General features: G+C 29.7%; 1 protein-coding gene across 1 annotated transcript in view; it reads right to left on the bottom strand.

Moving 5' to 3' along the window:
- nrm (neuromusculin) overlaps positions 1–21402 on the bottom strand; it is an 84772-nt gene that overhangs the window by 40140 nt on the left and 23230 nt on the right. Inside the window, exons 4-5 of the mRNA XM_018537573.1 lie at positions 9330–9500; positions 8791–8952 (exon numbers count right to left, since the gene is read on the bottom strand). Coding sequence (XP_018393075.1) covers positions 8791–8952; positions 9330–9500 — 333 coding nt within the window. The remainder of the gene's footprint in view (positions 1–8790; positions 8953–9329; positions 9501–21402) is intronic.

Below are 21402 nucleotides of genomic sequence, written 5' to 3' on the forward strand. Positions count from 1 at the left end.
ATATATATATAAATTTGGAATAGTTGGAAGATTCTTCATTTATCGTCAAATATTTAACATTTATCATTTAATGTTTTCGATATTTTGAATGTAAATTACTTATGGCAATTTTGTGTAAATTGAACATATACTTAAATTCAATATATTATAGAATTTGATGATAATATATCATGACTATTATTTCCATTATAAACTGATATACACAACATATACGAACGTTTGGTAAAGATAACTAAACTTGAACGACAAAATCCACTTATGTCTACCATCGTCCGCTACTGTCTTTAACCATTTTTATGTTCTCATCATTTGCTATCACAAATAATCACAAATGCCTCTTTACGACTTAAATGCTCGTGATTCTTGAACATTGAAGATTGTCACAGAACGATAATCTTTTGTGTTACACTAAAGATAGCTTACGCGTTGCATTTGACGATGTCTCTATAGCTATCTGTCTAAACGTGCCGTCCTTTCTATGTATCAGGTCATATGAAACACAACCGTTAACGGTCGTAGGCGCTATGTAATGACGATCGCGTGGTATCTAGGCTTCGCATGGCACTGAAGCGACATTAGGGTTGGCATGTGTAATTGAGGGTAGATCGACATGATTGTGGATATATGTGTGAGACGTGCGAAACGTCAATTTCAGTAATTTCATATCGTCTCTGGTATCTTTTGGCGTGTATGCAATGGAATTATGTTCCTTATACAAGCACATATAATTGATTTAAAAGTATGAAGGAATCAAAGAAGCGATATAAATATATATAATACATATAGGTTCTTCTTTCTTTCATACTTTAAAAACAGAGATTGGTTTATACGTATAATATTTTTTTTAAGTGTTACATGTAATCGATTTTAAAGTAAACAATATTTACATTAAGATTATGCACTTAATAAATAATAAACCAAATCTATAATGAGTCAAATTTAATACATTTCCTTAAGTTAAATTGGATTGTTTAATTCCATTGTTTTAGTTAAAGAAATAACACATATTGAGTAAGAGTAGTAGCGAACTATTGAAATTATTAAAAATAACTGAAATTATGCATATAATTTGACATTATGAATTTAATAGTATACACATAGTACAACAGATATTAGATTAGATTGTGTATAAACTTTAAAATAAAAAGTATATAATTTTAATTTTTAACATTATATTTGATTTCAATGAGAAATAGTAACCGAATTTCTTGAGCAAATAATATTTTGCTACTTTAACTTTCATGTATGTCAAATTATAATATTTAACTCCATTTAATTAAATTAACAACATGTTGAGTAGGAACAGTAATGATTTATATTTTACAGAAATAGTTAAAAATAACTCAAAAGTGGAATAATTTGACAGTAGTAAAGAAAAGAAAAAAAATTTTTTATTGTTTTTTTCTTTTTTGTAATACATATCAGTAGATAACATATATAATTCTGTAAAAGTTTTAAAATTCTAACTATTGCTATGTAGGTATAAAAAATAGTATAAAAAATTTTAAAAGTTTTACAAAATTATATGTGTTATCTATATACTGATTATTGCATTAAATTACGTAACATATTCTGTACCATGACAAGAAAACAGTAATGTAATACTACTCATATAAATTGCAGTTGTTTAGCTAATGGTCGTTCCATTATTTAGTTAGCGTTGTTGTTTATTTAACATAAACCAGTCCAGCTATTATTTAGCTAATTACTGTTTATTTAGCATCTGACCAAAATGTTTGTAATTGTCGTAGTGACAGGAATGTCAATAGACAAGTGTGATGGACAACTTTTCAATACGGTACCCTACCGCGGTTGTTTCGGAAACTCACGGTTAATGGAATATTCGAAAACTGTCATTTCGGTATCGTTAAATCGATCCGGAAGCTTCTACAGGGACACAGCTTACGATAAAAATGGCTCATAGAACCGTGTTAATCGGTGACGATGCATATTCACCTGCTGTATATGTAGGTATATCCATTAGCGCTGATAGATTTTGCAACGGACCGTCACGTACATCATGGTGCACCACGATACTCACGATCGAGTTTTTATTCAGCTATTACTTGGATTTGTATATGAGCATTAAATTTACTTTAAACTTTTGCAAAATATCTTGTAGCAAACTATTAGATCGGAGCTAAAGTAATAACTCTTCTCTAGCGCTACTTCATTTGTATTATGTCTTTACATGTTTTTTAAATGGCAATTATATTATTTGATAAAGTTTCAACTTAAAAAAATCTGTTTTTTTGAATTGTAATATAATGATTTTTAACAGAGTTATGAGTAATCAATGTTAAAATGCTCCTTTCATTTAATCTATGATAACTCAGTGACAACAAAATTTAAGAACATTTTTGAAAAACTAGACTTTTTTTTTTAAACTAGCTATAGAAAAATAATTGTCTAGCTTAGTTAGTAATTTTTTACATGTAAAAATTATCAAACTTACCAAAATTCAAAAAAATATAGTGATCTTTTGAAAGTAGAGATAAGTTAAAAAAAAATTTTTTTTTTATTTAAATCCTTTTTCTTTTAAAATTAGATATAAATTATATCTTTCTTTATTTTTTTTAATGAAGTTACAGTTTGAGTTTGTAACGTATTTTGGAGTTTGTAACGTTATGAATTTTTGTTCTAATTCAATATTTTACGTTTAGAATTTATATGTATAGGAGGTATACATAAAACTATGTATACATAAATCAAGCGGCCATCGTTTCAAACGTTTTACGAATATTCTTTTAAGCGTTCTCTAATTCGATATTTTTAAATTTTGATTGGAAGCTATATGTTATTTCGACATTTAATTATTATACACATTTTAAATTATACAAATTATACAAATTTTAATTACAATTTTTAAACTTTAACGGACCGCAGCTGTTTTTCGTTAGTGGAACTAAAGGTTATGAAGCTGCATAATTATTATACATGATTTGGTATTAATGGATTAGTCGTTGATGCTTCTCGCAAAGTCATGCAGAAAACATCGCCGATAATTCACCGGCCAAACTCGGTGAACGGTATTCAATACAAGAGGAATACGAGAAGAAAAGGCACAGGATTCGAATAGAGAACGAATGGCGAATCTAATATCGGGAATTGCATTTGCCTTCAATTGCACTCCCCCTTCCTGACAGCGGATGTAGAGAAACGAACAAAGTGAGGGAAAGAAAGAGTGAGAAAGACAGAAAGAACGGTGACAAAAGTGATAAAAAAAAAAGTAAAAAGTCACTTTCTTTGCGTAAATAGTTTTTTCGTTGGAAAATGTGCTGACGCTTTTGATCCTGGAACAAATCTACGCGCCGGCATTTACTTTGAATTCATATGGATGGCAGTGGATTGCATTATAGAATGTGTTTTATCGCACCTATGCTTTCAAGAGAATAACGTGGATATCTTTGGCGTCAAGATTTAACGCTTTGGCGAAAATTTACGAGGAAATCAGACTCTCATTCAGAGTTTTGCTAAAGTAAAGTCGTTTTAAATTATTAATTCAGAATTAATTAATTTAAGTTATTGAATGTGTAAATATACTCTGTACCTACACAATAAGAAATGGTAAACGATAAATATAGGAAGCTAAATTTTAAGAGGTATAAAAATTTTATGGGTTTCTCTCTGAGAGTTCAATAATTTTCAACAGCTAATTTTACGCTTAAATAGAAATTGCATCCTTTAGAATATACCCATGCATAGGTAGTGTATTTCAGGATTAATTTAAATATCGATTTCTTATAAAAACCGTAAGAAAAAATAGATGCGATCTTCGCGAAAAGTAATTTTAACAGGACGGCAAATCTTCTTTTATGGGAGCTCCGAAATCTTCAAGGAATGCTCTCTAATCACGGTCATTTTCAAGATACGTCTAACATGACAGGGAATAAGATTCCTCCTTCATTCTCGTGGAAATTCACCGTTCAGCCAATTTCCTTCACGCCCGAAAATTTCTGAAAGTTCGCAACCCGATAAGCTGGTTACGAGACTTTTTAAGTCCGTAGCCAATGGCAATGCGATTTCCTGGTTTTGTTTGCCTATAAGAAGCGCGCCGACTGAAAACTCCGTCAGGTGCTTGCTCGCGAGTTCTTGTCATTCCCATCTTGCTTCCACGACTTTCAACGAGCAGCTGCGGGGACCGTGAGATTTTCGCAGATATCCCGCAGGCATTCGCGACATTTCCGCTTTAAATTCACTGCAGATCGTTAGGTACCATAGCTCACCGAGAATTTATTTATATTTTCTATATCAAATTGACCGTACTGAAGAATTTCAAGCTGCTTCATGTTGAAATTCGACAATGCGACTATTCTTTACTTCTTTCTTCGGAAATTCCTTTCCTTTTTCACATAACCCGTTTATATTCCTCCTATCGAGTTTTTATCGCGCTGAGAGACAATTTTTCACGATACGGGATCAAAATGAACAATGTCGGTGCGTTAGCAAAAGCGTTGAATGATATCATGTTCTTTAATCCCGTATAACGCAGAAGAATTGTGAACTGCAATAGCGAATAAGAGTATCATATCATAAAAATGAAAAGTTCAAGCCATGTTCAAAAAAAGATACTCAAAAATTTAAAACTTTTTATCTAATAATAATATATTATAAGAGTATTTCAAATATATAACGCAAAAAGAAAAATATTTGTATAGTTAGAAGTGAATTATTCACAAAAAATATCCGCCTCTTCAATTTTTATTTTAGATTTACTATTATAAAAAGTGTTAAAAAAGTGTTAGTATTAAAATAAAATTAATTATTATTAGATATTGTAGTATATAAGATTGGTTGACCTATAACTTAAAGTTTTATCTCGATAAAACCGTAGCATTTTACGATAAAATGCATTTTTAATATATCAGCGCATTTTGTAATTATCCAAATAATATATTATTAACTCCTTTAATTACATTTTTATCTCTTTAATTACATTTTTATCGAGTATCAGAAAGAACACGCAACACGTTCCCGAGTAATTGTTTTTTCTAGCGCATAATAATTTTTCGTCCTATGCTAGCGTTTTTTTATTACGAAGAAATTCATTATGTAAATCTCATTATTTAATGAGAATTAGAATTGTCATTGCTTTACAATGAATACAATTGTAGTTAATACAATTTTAGCGAGTTTGAATTATCGGAAGGATCTTATTTGTTCTCATTATAACAATTACGTTAACTAAATTTAATCATAATTGTTGACAGTAATTATTGCGAGAGATTGCGAGAGGTTTATGAATAACATATGTGTCGATAATATTATAACGACCTAGAGTACAAACAGAGTAAAGCTGTAATTCGTAAGATTGTTTCCTCTGCGGCAATGTCATAACATCATATTTGTCGTGATAGCTTTCTAGTAGATATTAATAAATAAATAATTCAATAATGAGAGATTAACGCGTAATAACGTATTAATCGAAGCTTCACGTGAGAGGGAAATTAGTCTCGACTTCATAGTTAATAACGCGTTTATCGATACCCCGAGAATTACGCGTGTTTGCGTATCTATTTGTGTAGTAATATTACGCGGCGTGGAATTCGGTTAATGTTAATAAATTTCTAATCGCAACACAAGAATGGCCTATGCAACACATTAATTTCGTAAATTGATCAGTGATTTTGCACGCACGCGCGGAAATCTGTTCTGGCACACGCTAATAAGTGATAGACTTTTAATTATTTACAACATGCAAAATTTCGTATACGCGTGAGTTCACGCTTAAATAACAGTTAACGGATACGTGTGCTGTAATTACAAGAATCGCCGTAATGCATATACTTTAATTTAATCAGCGAATTTATTATATGCAGCTCCGATGCAGGTAGATGAAAGACACAATCAACAAAACAAGAAAGAATTTCTGAATATATGTACATGAGTGTGTGTGTGTGTGTGTATTTAGCCCATTATCACTCGTGCTATTAAAAAGGTAAGAGAACATTACATGTCTCATTTACTTAAGCGATGTATTTTCCCTTAAATTATAGAGATGTCTCTCCTCTGTCCCACATTTATCAAGCATGTTATTTAGTAATATTGAATAATTTACGGAGTACTGCAATTTTAAACGGAAGTGGACAATAGGCAGTTTATTAAAGCCGCTCAAAATTTATATTTATGAAAACCATATATCCGATAAAACAGAATAATTTTCTACTAAAATTACGTATTGACATGAGGTAGCGTACAGTTAATGAGAGAATTCCATTAAGGTTTTTCTATGTCGATCTGAATTCTAGAGTAACAATTCCGTATTGTGATGATTTGATTAATGTATAATATAATTTAGTATATTATATTAAGTGCAATTATATTAAGTGCGTTTTCTCGTTGAATAATTAACAATGCACACAATATATATTTCACTTTATATTTCTATGTATTAGTTTGGCGTTTTACAAAATATTTCAATATTAGATTTCATTTATCTGAATGTTAAAAAATGCAAGTACTTCATATACTTTATTAAATTGCGTTTCTGTTGATAGGTTGAAAAATTGCGTATAATAGATTTTTTGTTTTTGAATTATTTTAACTGTATAATTATTTAAAATATGTAAAAAAATTATTAGGGTACCTATTGCGATAATAAGAAGTAGAAGTATATTATACAATTTTATGTTTTATGTTACATTTTGCGTCGTGGCTATATGGTATGTAAAATTGGCTTTATTTGATATAATGTAGAGATACCAGAGTTATATTTCATATAAAATTCCGTAGCAAAGTTTAAAAATATGTTCTGCCAGTTTTCCGTTTTAAAAATTTGGTAGTGGAGTGGTTTATAACTACACGCCCAGTTCTATCAGCGCAGAAATCCAAATTCGAAATGTAAACCACTTTTCCATATACGAAATCGCATTTCGTGTACTCTCGCTTTACACGAGACTTTTCAAAGCATGATGTCCCTGCACTTCGCGCGAATTTCAGAGATTTTAAGCGCCGAGCCGTCCTCTCAAAGCGAATTCCAAACTCCGCATCCATAGATAGTTCGAATTGCATTATTGTGCGGTAAAATATGGAAACACGTGGTATGGAATCCATTTTTTCCCCTTCAGCTGTTTCTTATGGTTAAACCTGTGGCTGGATATGCCAGTGAATGCTTGCGGAACTGTGAATTAAATAACTCAGCCCCGACGATTTACGTGTTGAATAATTAAGATGAATTAAATGTTAGGACAGAGCTTCTTTTTAATTACGTTATTGCATTGTACCGTAATAGAATGACCGCAGGCTGGTTAACAAGTTCCGAGAAATTTCATGTTCTGAGAATGTTTAGCAGAGTACGTATATCTGCGAACTTACAATTAGTTTGTTTTATAATACATAATACAATCTAGGTAGGCATAATATACACATATAGAGTTAGTTTAGTGCGGATATAACAAACCGCTGAATGAGTTTATTGCAGATATAACATATGTAGTATTATTGAGGTTTTAGAGAAAATAGAAAGCTATGATAGAAAATCGATTATTATCGACAAAGTGTGTACAAACTTTACGCGTTAAATATATAAAAAAGGAATTAAAACAATCATTAATATTTAATTTATGTAAACGATTAATAATCAATAATGGTTAATAATTAATAGCAATCAATTCTTATTGCATGTGCTAGAAATTACTGTATTATTCACTACTTTTATTTTCAGATTATCCAGATTTAAAATTGTACATATTGTAAAGTTTTACACATTACCAAACTTTTTTTTACGGAAAGAATAACTTAATTAAAGTACTTAAAATTTAATTAGATACAGATTTGAAAACAATTTTGTTGGATTATCAAAATATTAATTATGTGAAACGTTTAAATGTTAATAATAATGTTGCAAATATTTATCATTCTAGTAATCAATTAATTTTCTTATCTAGAATCTACTTTAAGAGATATATATTTCTTTTATAAGCTATTATTGACACACTAATTGTTTAGTTTTAATAATAATAAATACGAATAGATAGACTTTATATTACTATTCCAGCTAAAATATAATAAAACTTTTTGAGATTGAGAAAAGAAATTTCATGTTCTACTGACGCTTCTAATGCACGGTTTTCTCAAACTTTTTAATCTTAGATATTATATAACTTGCTGTAGACCTTATTAGGAAATGCTAATTGACATTGAATGTTAAACTCATTCATATTCTATAGTGGATACACTTGGTGGAAAAATTCTCGTTTGGCTGCGTTGATATAGTAGCCTGGTCATAGTGTCATTCATATTCATACCCCAACAGTGAGTTTATCCGATGTTACTCGATGCTTTGATTTAATGAATAAACGATACTCAGTGGAATTGTTGCAAATTTAGGTCAAAATATCCACATTTGTTCTGTTACTTATGCTTCTATTGAGTTCGTAGTAATCGGTTAACAAATTGCGTATTACGTCATATGCAAATTATATACATCACGCAATCGAAATTGTAAGCAATCCAGACATACAGCATTTTACCTATCGATGGAATATGCAATAATCAATTCATATACATAGTTAATGTATTATATGGTCAATGTATATTTTTTAATTGAAATATATTGGAAAGCTTCAGCATTGAGCGTTTTATTATCATGTGATGACGGATATTAAGTAATAAGAAAAATTGTCAGATTGATAGCTTAATTAATAGTTTTTTAATACAAATAGAAATATAACACAGAAAAGCCTTTTCTATAAGTTAATATATAATATGCTTATATGGTATAAATTAGTATGTGTTGCTTAACGGATTTTGAATATCTTGTTGTTATTCTTGAATGAAATGTGTACTCACCATGTATGTTGGGTTTAATATCAACTGTTAGTGGTTCCATGAGTGCAATATTGTTGACTTTACACGTGAATGTTGTGCCTAACTCTTCTCGTGTAATTTGCATCTCCAGTAAACTACTGCCAGTACCAATTCCGGTATCAGTAACAGTCCTTGAGTTTGTTGCTGCAATAGAACATTTCTTAATAGATATTGTTCAGAGAGAAAAAGAATTCTTATTATTCTTATTATCCATTATTTTAACAAGTAATATAAATTTGGTATAATACATACTGAACATATATATAAAATTACAATAACATTTCATATTTCTTTAAAAGTGCACACACAGTTAATCATATAATAAAAAAAGAAAATCCTGATAATACCATCGAATAATTGATCAATTGTTGAATTATCGTATGACTAAATTATTTAATAAAAGGATATTTATAGAAAATTATCAATTAAAAAAATAAGTTTGTCTTATTTTCTTTCAAAGTATGAATTTACGAACAGGTCTGATCCTATCGGTTTCAACGTAAGCAAATTGCCAATTTTACCTTCGAGTAGCTGGTCATCTTTAAACCACTCGACCGTAGGTACAGGTTTGCCTTCTCCGCTTTCGCAGTACAATGATATTATCGAACCTTCGTTTATAGGTCCTAAAGTGGCGCCGGTACTCAAAGTATTTTTGGAATTTTCATCGATGACACGTACAAACGCTGGTTGCACTGGAAAAATATAATATAAAAATTATATAGAAGATTGTTTTACTTCATAATTATTTCCACTAGCTTCAAATATGTCGCAAGAACTTAAAATTTCATCGTAATATTCTTATCTGCGTTACGATATATATGATACTTGTTAAATTACCGTATAAAATTATACATTTTTTTTTTCATCATCAGTGTCTCGAAATATACGTCTGCATGAAATAGCTCGTTTCGTTATGACTCTTATTTCCTGTTCGGATAAGTTCTTAATATAAACCTTTTGATGAAATGACGTTTATTACGATAAAATTTCTTAACAAAAATGTACGTTGTACACATGCTATATTACACACAAAGATAGTACTCCATGGAAAACCACTTATTTTGCTTTGATGTTCGAAATAATAACGAGAATGATCCGTAAAAAATTACGATATGTTTCAATATAAATAAAGCATTAGTTTTGTTTAAAGTTATGTGCGATTGCTTTTCGAAGTATCGTAAACGTCAATATTTAAAAATTAATCTGTTGTTTTGCATTTGGACGCTATAAATAACGATATCCTGACTAGTGAGATTTTAGACGTACGTTATTTCGAGGATATTGACATTTTCAAGCGTTTCGATTCATGTAAATCGATGAACAGCTCCGATATATTATTCTATCGGTTTCAGCGTAAGCAAATTTTATTCTCGACAATTCATATTTTTGTTCTGTATCGGTGCCTTCCAACAAGCGACACAGATGACACGGTGTGACACAGTGTATCAGTATATCCTTATTGTTCGCCAATGTTAAACAAGGATGAGATAATCACTGTGTCGTACCGTGTCGCTTGTTGGAAGGCACACTATATTTTCGGTTTAAATTGGTAGATACAGATTCCACTATATATATATACACACACACACACACACACACGCACGCACGCACGCACGCACACACACACACACACACACACACATACAGCTGTTGGAACAAAAGTTTCTAGCATTATTTTACTTGTATCATGTTTATATATGTTTAAAAATAGTTGACAATCAAAGTAGTGAGCAATCAAAAAATGTTCCTTTTATTTAATCCATGATAATTTAATAAATATAACAAAAAATTCTAAAAAATACAAGTTTTAAAAAATGATTTTGTAGGAAAAACTTTAAGCTATCACGATAGTAAGTAGAAAGTTAAAGGTTTTGTAAGATTTTTTTGAGCGCGTAACAGGCCTACGAAGTGAGTAGAAAGTTTTGTCTAGTTTATAGTTTTCTGTATGTAAAACTTACTAAATTCACAGAAATTCAAAAGATATAGTAATTTTTTGAAAGTATGTAAAGATTTTAAGTTAAAAAATTCTTTTTTAAAATTTTAAATTTCGTTTATTTTTAACAAAATTATAATTGCTTGAATTTTGAAATTTGTAACGCGCTACGAACCTTTGTTCCAAACCATTTTTATACTTGTTACGTCAATTTTATTTTAACTTTATCAAATTAGGTAACTCCCAGATGGTTTCTGTTTTTTTTTTATATTTAAAATGCGTTTATATATTTAACTAGGTGTATACTATATATATAATTACGTTTTAGTATGCTAGACTAAATTCATGACAATTTTATTAATTTGAAGTGCTGTCTATAATGACTTTGTTACAATAAACGATTTAATCACGACATTATCAGTGTTATCACGTCCTATTCTTTTGCCAGTATGTTCGATCTGATAGAGTTTTGTCTTCTCTACGCGATGAAAGAAAGTAAAGTATGCTCTGAAATTCTAAACCATCGTCACATCGATTTTCTGGCGTGAGGAATTCCGTAACTTTCTACAATTCCTACGAGAGTAAAGTGACTTCCACTTATCGAATAGGCGCTATGTTCTTAGGACACTATAAATCAGATCCCCGGTAACACCGACTGAATGCACTCAGCCCGTGCTGTTCTATTACGTTAGCTGTCGGTCTACACGTACGCATGTGCATACAAATCCACCTATCGCATATGTACGTGAGACATTTGCATGCATTCACGTATACATTCGGTGTAGCATTAAGGGTGCTTACGCGCAAGTACTGTTTTTAAGGATAATCGTACGGCAAAAGTGATTCAAAGAATTGCTAATGATGGAAAGTAGGTACATCTACGTGCATAGAAGCTTTTCTGCGGAACATACTTTCATTATATTTACCACGTTTTGATATTTATCATGACTGAAAATTACCTTGAGCCTCTAGAGTCAACATCGCCTCGTCATAAAAAAATTTTTTTATTGATAATGAATGTAAGGCACATGAAGCGCAATAATTGGCAAAATATATATATTGTTTATTAGAGCTTATAATATAATAATTTCGAACGTTTTGACTCGTCTTCCTCAATGAGATGTGTTTTTACAATACTAAGACCTCGTTACATCATCCTATATAGAAAAAATACAATAAAATGATATAAAGGCTAATAAGAGTCGTACAACAGTAAAAGATATGTTCATAGTAAAGTCATCACAAAAAATAGCATTTTTCATAAATATTGATTTGTTTTTTAAATAAAAATCGAAAAAGAAATGTTTAGAAATGATCCATGGAAATGACCTATATACATGTTTCTCTTCGTCCATATACGTGAAACTAATTTGCGTAAATCCCGGATTTATCTCAAATTTAATTTTGAAATAAACGTTGCAAATTTGCAATACTTTTGCCTTTAAAATATTAAAACTGTTACTATTTATCTGTTTATCTATTTAAAAAAAAAACCGATAATTTGTAAATATATTATTACTAACGTATATTTGATATTAAATTACATATTATATATAATTTGTGTTTAAAATTTATGCAAATAAAAGAAGATTTTTAATCAATAATAAATAACATTAAATCAATATATGAACACAATTAATAATAAGTAGAAAAAATTTTATTTGATTTCATATATATCTTTATGTTTAATAATAACATTTTATGTGTGTAAGTTTATATACCTATGTATCCAGTTCTACAAACAATGCGCCAATTTATCTTCGGATATTGACATGATATATGAGATATGTGATTTACAAAATACTATGAATCTTTCATTAAAAGTATATGAACTTTTAGATTCAAATATTGGCATATATTTGATAGGTACTTTTATTTTATTTTAATTAAATTGTCTTTGTCCGTTTTTTGTAACGACCTATCATTTGCCAATGACACAATCGATCAGATTGTGTCATTGGCAAATGGTAGGAAATGAGAATTTGATTGTAAAAGAAAAATCTTCTACTCTGACTATTTGAAAAATCAATAAGAGCTATGAAAAGCTGTTAAATATTCTTGCGTTGAATCAATTCATGTTAAAATTATTCGATTCGTTTGGAAAAAATCACAATTAAATATTAAATGTGTAAATTAAAAAAGTTAAGCAGTTGAAATCAATGAAGCAAATGTAATTTAGGATTTATATAGGAACTTTAGTGTAATAGTTTTCTTAGGATTGTTCGCCCTAATTATATTTCATTCGATTGGAAATTATATTTATTTTATTTGGTCGCAATCTGCTGTTTAAATCCAGACCTAAATCCACCTATCTTTTTTACATTTATTTCGTAAAGAAAGAAACTAGCGAAGACAATGGTTTCTTAGATCTTATCGCTTTTTATTGCTTACATGTTTCTTCCAAGTATTTCCAAGAGATTACCGAGAGTATTTACGCTAAATTGAAATCTATACATATAATAGCGGTTTAAACAAGAAATAAAGACATTTTTCTTGTAATACGTACATTTTCAAGTTTTGTGTTTAATTAATTATGAATTGAGTTGTTATATCACTTGAGATACCTACACTGTTAAATCTGTAATGTCAAATTTAATCTAATTTATCGTCAAAGCTCCTACTCAATATATCATTGATTTATACTATAATAAAACTACGATTAAATTTGACATTATGTACACATAGTTTCAAATTTAACTATTTTAGTGTAAAATTACGATACATTGAGTAGGAATAATGGTAATTTAAATTAGGTTAAATTTCATATTGTATATTTAACAGTGTATATAAATTTATTACTACGAATAGTAACAACAGTTAGTATTCATTAAATATCTAGAAAAATAGACATTTTTCCAGTAAATTATTTTAAAAATAAATATCATTCCTTATTTTAAGATCATATGTTTGAAACATGTTTTCAAAAATTGTATAAAATTTAATAAAACGGATTATGAAAGAATAATGATTTTTATTCTTTACATCGTTCATTAAAAGTATTAAAAAATTGTTAACTTTCTCATTAGTCATATCTATAATTTTAAAACTGTTAAGAATAATAAATAATAATAAATAAATACGATCTCTATTCTGCTGAAGTAAAAGTTCTAAATTTATATTTAATAAGGTCATTTAAAAAAAAGTCTACATATCGTATATATTTTAGTTGCTATAATTTAAATTTTGCTTCTTGAGATTTAATATGACTGGATGAAATCAAGGAATTTGTTCGCATATATTTAAAGTTGAGCAAAAAACATCGGACAAATACGAGTATTATTAAGTAAGAATTATAATAGCATAGTATTTTTTTCGGTAAACTCGCAGTAATATTTCAAATATAATCTCATGATTTTTCTAATGTTCGCATATTCCTACAGTAGTGCTCTTTTAAATACATGAGTATCAAATAATTTTTGATGAATCATTTTAGGAATTCATAAGTACCTTGGGTGAAATATAATAGTAAATTTTTATGGTCGTCTACGAGCCATTGTGTAATTTTAAATCATTTTCGCAATTTTCCGGTGATCGAGAAAATTACGTTCACGCGCCGTTTACACAGAAATAATCATAATATATATGTTGTTAATATACGATAAACATGTATTATCTTTACTTGAATATTAATAGATTAATACTTAGGCTCGTTGCAAAATTGATCAATAAGAAATATTTAACAAAACGCCACGTGCATGGTGTATTAAATAATTTGTTAACATTTCTGTACACTTTTTATTTGAAAAGAATGATATTTGGTTGTATCCAGGATTTACTGCAAATTCAATTCAATTGTTTTTGCGCATAATAAATACATGTTCTTAACAAAACGACAATGTTTGAAGTATTAATTCTAAATTATTTTAATAGAAGAATTTCAAAATTCTGTGACATTATTCATCACTTTATTCGTTTTCTTACTTTTGATTTTGATAAGATGCATTAAATTACGTTTCATTAATTCATACATTTATATTAAAACATATCGATAAGTTCAAATTAAGAGAGAATAACAAATCCAATAAGGATGGCTAAATAAATTCACATTCGAAGGCCACACTCTACAAATGTGAAGAAGATTCAATCAATAGGTCGCGAGATAAGTGATTCTTCGTAAAATTTAAATAGTACTAAAATGGCCATCTGTATTCCAATCGAAACTGTATTCACTTTTGCTCAATAAATTATTCAGCTAATTTAAAGAGATTAGTTAATTGTTAAGGCCGGAAATTCTAATACGGTAATGAATAAAAATTACGGATTTATTGTATTTAATCTAAATTTAAATTTAGATATTAGAGATATTAAATTTACTAAATTTTTGGAATTTTTTTGATTATTAATATAATATATTACTTAATATTATTTGTCTCATATTTATATTCTTCAGTTTCTTTAATATTATAACTAGAAGGAATTATTGAAAATAAAAAATTAATCAATTTTTTTTGAGCGGAGGAGGATCCGCCTCACAGAGATTGTTATAAATATCACATATATAAAAAAATATATAATCCATAAAACTAAGTGAATAGTTTTTAAATCTCTGTATATTATTTAAATTTATCGAATTTTATATATTATTTTTTCTACATTACTTTATACATTGTACGATAAATACATTGTACTTTTTTTTCTATTACTAATTACAGGAAATTATTATTAAATATAAATAAATATAAGTCATACACAAATTAAATTTTAAGAGAACTATAAAATAAATTTCTTTCTTTATAATAAACATTTTCTTGTTTTATTAATTGATATTGATAATTGAATCTAAACAAATATTTCATAAATATAAATTTAATTAGCCTCTTGATTGCAATAGGAATATAGATCTCCATGTACAAAGAGCTAAATCGTAAGGATGTAATAAGTTAATCACTTTTGTACAATAAAATAAACTGAAATAAAGCATGCCTAGTGTAGAGCTACGTAGATTTATTTGTCACAGTACAAATCAGAATCCGTCACCTGAGTTACTATAATATAATTCTTTAATACTAGAAAGCTTGCGAGTACTATTGTTGTTAAAAATCTATTGCTGTTAGAGTCAGTGTGAGAAACGAGATTGGGTGCACACGGTGTGCAAACGAAAAAAGCTTTTGTACCTTACATACAAATGATCGCCGAAATACTCTTGGGACGAGCCGACTCTGACAAAGAAATTGAAGGAAAAAGTTCTCTTTTGCTAACGTATTATTTTATTCTAAGCATTTTAAAATTCATGTCATCGTCACGTCAACACTCGACATGACATCGATTGATTTGTTAATAGGACTCTCGCTAGGAAAATAATTGCGCTGTAATTAGTCGTAAATCGAAACGAAGAGTCGCATGGTATATCCAGCATTAATTTTCGCGCTTCGCACGGTCAGTAATTCGAGTGGTCATACAGTTGATTGTTCTCGCACGATTGCAAGCAATTCAAAGCGATAGTGACCGCGGTGACCCGCCATAATGGATATTGGAAAACGCGTTCGCGACGTACTGTTTCTTGCGTTACGGAAAATAGACGTATTATTCGCTGCATTAAGTCAATTAATTACGCAAAATTCATAATTATTTCATTGCGGTCCGCTACAAGGCCTGAACGGCTTGCATTGAAACATGCGATTGAATTGGCATTTGATAACAAATCTGATCCCTTTGAACCGTAAAAAAAATTGTGGAAAAAAACACTCAAACAAAAAATCCTTTTTTCTGTATATTTTCGGTGCATAGCCGATTTGTCATTGTCACATCCTGCCATTCCCAGAAAATTACTGTGGAAAGCAATCCGGTTTGTGAACATTCCAACAGCGTACTCCAACGGGCACGATAAAGTTTATGAATAATATACTTGAAAACGACTTTTAAAGTCACCTCAACGACCTGCAGCTACGGCGGCAACTTTGTACGACTATAGAAAGAGATTACTTCGAAAGTGGGAGGCGCCGTCATTAGATCGTAAGTAGCTTTCGTGATTTTTTACAAGACGGTTTCTGGATTTTTCCTCTGGCGCGTCTCACGTATTTCCTACTTAGAAATCGGCGTATCGACTTACGAAGTAAGCGTGAACTTTTACGTTCTCTCGCCCTCGTCTCTATCAGGGTAGTTGGCGAAATGATATTTTCTTAGTTAGTTGCAGCTGTAAAAGCGTAAAGTTATCTTTTCTTCAGCGTCTATCGAATGAACAGGATGAATTCATTGATATTGTAATGCCGAGTGCTAATGCACATGCAGAACGCGCTGCAATCCGTGCAGTAGTTCTGCTCAATAAACTCAGATACATGCATTGTCCGATTGCCACGATCTTTCGTATCGGAAAAGGACGAATGTATAGGTATCTATATTCTATTGTTCTGTTGGATAATAGCTTACATTATCACATTTCAGATCCGACTCTCATCCTTTAGTTCCTTCTACATAAATTCATGCAATTTAGCGAACCACATCAGTTGTAAGTTCTAATTTAAATAACTAGGAAGTTGTATTGTGCGAAAATGAAAATTGCGAAAATTGGACGTAAGTTTATAATAAAGCTCTCGAAATTCAAATAAATAAATAAAAATATTATCCAATGAGAGCATTAATACAGCGCGAAAATTAGAGCGTATTTATGATAACATTTTTCCGATTATATTACATATAGTTACATATATACCATCTATTTGAACGTTTCGTTTTTCTTCAAACTATCTTCAGCAGTACAGTAGATAAGTAAATAATCTTAAAACAATGTCAATATATAAAAATTGACGGTTCGCTATTGTTAGAAAAATTCCATAGTTTGCAATTGAAAAAATCTCTGCAGATAAAGGATGAGCTATACTTTTAGATTTTTTGTTATAACGTGATGAGTTACGCATGGATTCCTTGTTTTTTTATCTAATCGGTTGGAGGTAGTCACTTGGTTAAACAACGAAGAGACAGTTAGTAATTCTCAACCTAAAAGTAGCTTATCCTTTGTCTACAATAGAGATTTTTTCAACAATTGCAGACTATAGAATTTTTCCAACAATAATGGACCATTGATTTTTATGTATTGACACTATTTTAAGATTATCTACAATATTTATCTACTATATTATAACTAGATACAAATCGGAAAATAATATTGTTGGATCATCAAAATAAATGTAGGACACTCAAATTGGTTACTAGAATATTAAAACTTTGTAGTATCGCTACAATTAAAACTACACATTAAAAATCCAGAGAAGAATAGCTTCTATACTTAGTGTAATCGATGTAATTTTAATCATACAAATTGTAAAAAAAATTAACGCTAATTATATTATTGTAGAAATAGAATATTTAACTAAATTTGTAATATATAGTTTTAATTGTAGTGATTGTTAAATTTAAATATTGAAAATAACTGAAAGGTCGAATTGTCTAATTTGTTATTTTGGTAAGATACGAATTTGATAAAGATTGTAGTTTCGCGATAAGAACTACTTCTGTGTTCTCTTTCTAATATTGATTATTCGTAAAGCCTTTGTCATTTTATATATTATTTTCAAATTTATATTCAGCTAAGTTTTTAGATACTTCAGCAAAATTCATTCTGTCCGTATACTTTTTTTCATATATTGTGATAAATATGCAAAATAGTTTTTTTTCCAAAGGAAAAATCCAAATATCAAACGAAAGAAATTCCAATTTCCGAAAAGAAAATCGTCAGATAGAAATGCAATTGCGCGATTTAAAGAGCAGAACGAAACGAGTTAGAACGTTTTACGTCTCGTGGAATTCGCGAAAGTGATTTTGATAGAAAATTTTTCGAAGACACTCTTGTCGACGTTGAATTCGAGTATCTGCGACGCTCGACATTGTCGCCGCTCTTTGAAAGAAAGTATCGCAATTGTCTGTAATTCTGCGCAACAAAAAGAAAGATGCTCAGCAAAACGGAACACGTATGAAACGAGAAAGAAGAAATAGCGCTTTGCGCTTTACTGTATACCTTTGGCTCACTGTCTATTCCTGCAGAAAAGTGCATCCGTGCGGCGCGGCGCGGCGCGGCGCGGCGCCGCGCGCCGCCGTGTTAAAACTATACTGACGGCGTTTGCCAGCAGCTATTTTGCAGAGCTTTACGCGAGTTTGTAATGGCACGATGTAGCGAATAAGCGACTAGGCGGAAAAATGATATAAAACGTAACTTTTGAGATATTAGTCCGACGTACAAAAATTAATGGTACTACTATTTTTATAATATAATAATAATTCTCTCGCACAATATAAATGATATAACTTTTCTTGCTCTTTTGTTTGATGTGTATGTAGGGTATGAAGAAGTATACTAAAATAGAGCTAGGTTTCGTCTTTATGACATTAAAAAGTAATCGAATCTAAAAGTCACTTTTCCTGGTCCTCGCCGTTCTAATCCTGTTTGTGCGCGCTCTACTTTCCTGATAATATTATCTATTTGACGATAAATCTGCAGCGTGATGTTCTAGCTGGAATGAGGTGTTCAGATAATCCGACAGCGCTGCGCTGTGTATGTAAGTACAGTACGGGTGTGATACGTGATACCGTTTCGCGCACAGCTTCGTGCTGTGCTCTTCTATGTAGATTAATGTCGACGCCTGTCGCAAGAGAGCTCGCAAGCTACTTTTACGTTGTCGCTTCACCAGGCTGCGGTATAATAGGTACGACGTGTATCCCGTATTTTATCGAAATTGGCGTTATTTAATCACAAATATTTTTGTAAATATTTAATTCTGAGAATTAAGATGAATTAATTTAGTCAAGCATTTTTTTTCATGAATTATGATACTTTTATTTTTATAATTTATCTCCGTTTTTATTGTTGCTTCTATTGCTTTCGTATTTTTGACGCATTTTTCTATATAAACATAAAATTTATTGATATTAAATATTTTGTCACTGGATCCAGTTTTTCATCTTAGGGTATATATGTATTATAGATTCTGTTTGACTTATAAAATTAATATGAAATATATATTAGTTTATCTTTCAAGATGATTTAATTTGATGATGAGATAATTGATTACATTTAATAAAAAATTACTATCACTGGGACAATTTTCTTTCCATACAATTTTGCTTTAATTGTACATAAGAATAGTGGCTGTTAAATTAAAAATGAAATAATAATAGAGGGAAATTATTATGCATATAATAAATAAGATGCATTTGCTTTTAATTTTCCTTTCATTTCTTCTTTCCACTGAATAATTACATTACTTGTAAAATAATTAGCTGTACGCAAGAGAGCTAAGAAACATTTATTAAGATTATTCATTATATCATTTAAAATTGTCGATTTGAGATTATTATCATCCATTAAATTATTCAGATCAATAAAGAAAAAGATATACATAGTAATATATAGGTAAGGTATATATAAATTGTCCGACTAAATAATGTTTAAAATAACCTAACTAAATAATGTAATAAATTTACTTTTTCAACAAGAATTTAATTAGACGTCATTTATATTTTTAATTTCATTATTAAATATTAAAAAATCTTGAATTAATTTTTTTGTTAAAATCAAATTAATTTATCTGTAGTATCTTTCTCAAGAATACTAATGATATTTATTTACTTTTTTATGTTTTTGAGATAATCGTTCTTTCTAACTTGTAATATATTGAAGGATGCGTATTCGCGAGTAATATAGGTATATCCAAAATATTTGAATATCTATTATAAATAATAGTGCTATCATGTACGTTTTAAAATACGATTAAATACGCAATGATATTACAATTCATGAAGAATTCGAGACACGTTTGTTCTCGTAAGAAAGCAGCTTGATACATAAATTCGCGAGGCACTTTAAGTTCGACAAATTGGGGTCACAATCAGCTATGCGTCAAGAGCAACTTTTTCCGAGTTCTTTCGTGTTCCGTTCGTGTTTCAATTGGTTTTGCAATCAAAATAATAAAAGTTGGGAAATCTCTTAAAACAATTGTACGCTCATATAAAATTTCCATGATCAAAAAAGAATGATAATTCTTATTTTCTTTTTCGAAAGAATATTATAACTTTTTTTAATATTATTATAATAAGGATAATAATAAAAATAATAACGGGTAATGTATATAAAGTTAACGAATAACTACTTCATCCAGTTCTTGTTTAGAAGTTTCGGCAATGATTATTTTTGATTGATTTTATTATTTTTTAAATCTTTTTATTATAATTATAGAGCACAAAATTAATTTCTAAGTTTTTGGAAAGAGAGTTTAAGAATAGAATCCTCTATTATGAGACGAAAGTTTCTGGACACCGCTTATGCTTTATTGTGCATAGGTACAATGTCGCGATTATACACTTGAAAACTCCTCCATCCTACTCGTTTAACTTGCCGCGATGTCACGACATGGTGCACGACAGAGAAGAAGACAGATCAGCAGTCGGAATTTTGTATACACAGTGATTCTATTCACGTCCGTCGCGATGATGGCTTGCGTATACGTACATGGAAAATTGCTACGTTCGCTGAATAAACTACTCCAAAGGAGGATTGTCTCATTCTTCATGTACTTTAAACATTAATCCAGATATAACAATACTTAAATGTAGGGTGTGTTCAGCACGAAAAGTTTATGGTTAGCAGAAAGATCTTCTCTGTCAAAATAACTTTCGAGATTTTTTCGTATCTAAAATTTAAGTGCGGGTTCTATTACGGAATTACTTAATAA

Source organism: Cyphomyrmex costatus, unplaced genomic scaffold (assembly GCF_001594065.2).
Source record: "Cyphomyrmex costatus isolate MS0001 unplaced genomic scaffold, Ccosl1.0 scaffold18, whole genome shotgun sequence".
Taxonomy (NCBI): Eukaryota; Metazoa; Arthropoda; class Insecta; order Hymenoptera; family Formicidae; genus Cyphomyrmex; species Cyphomyrmex costatus.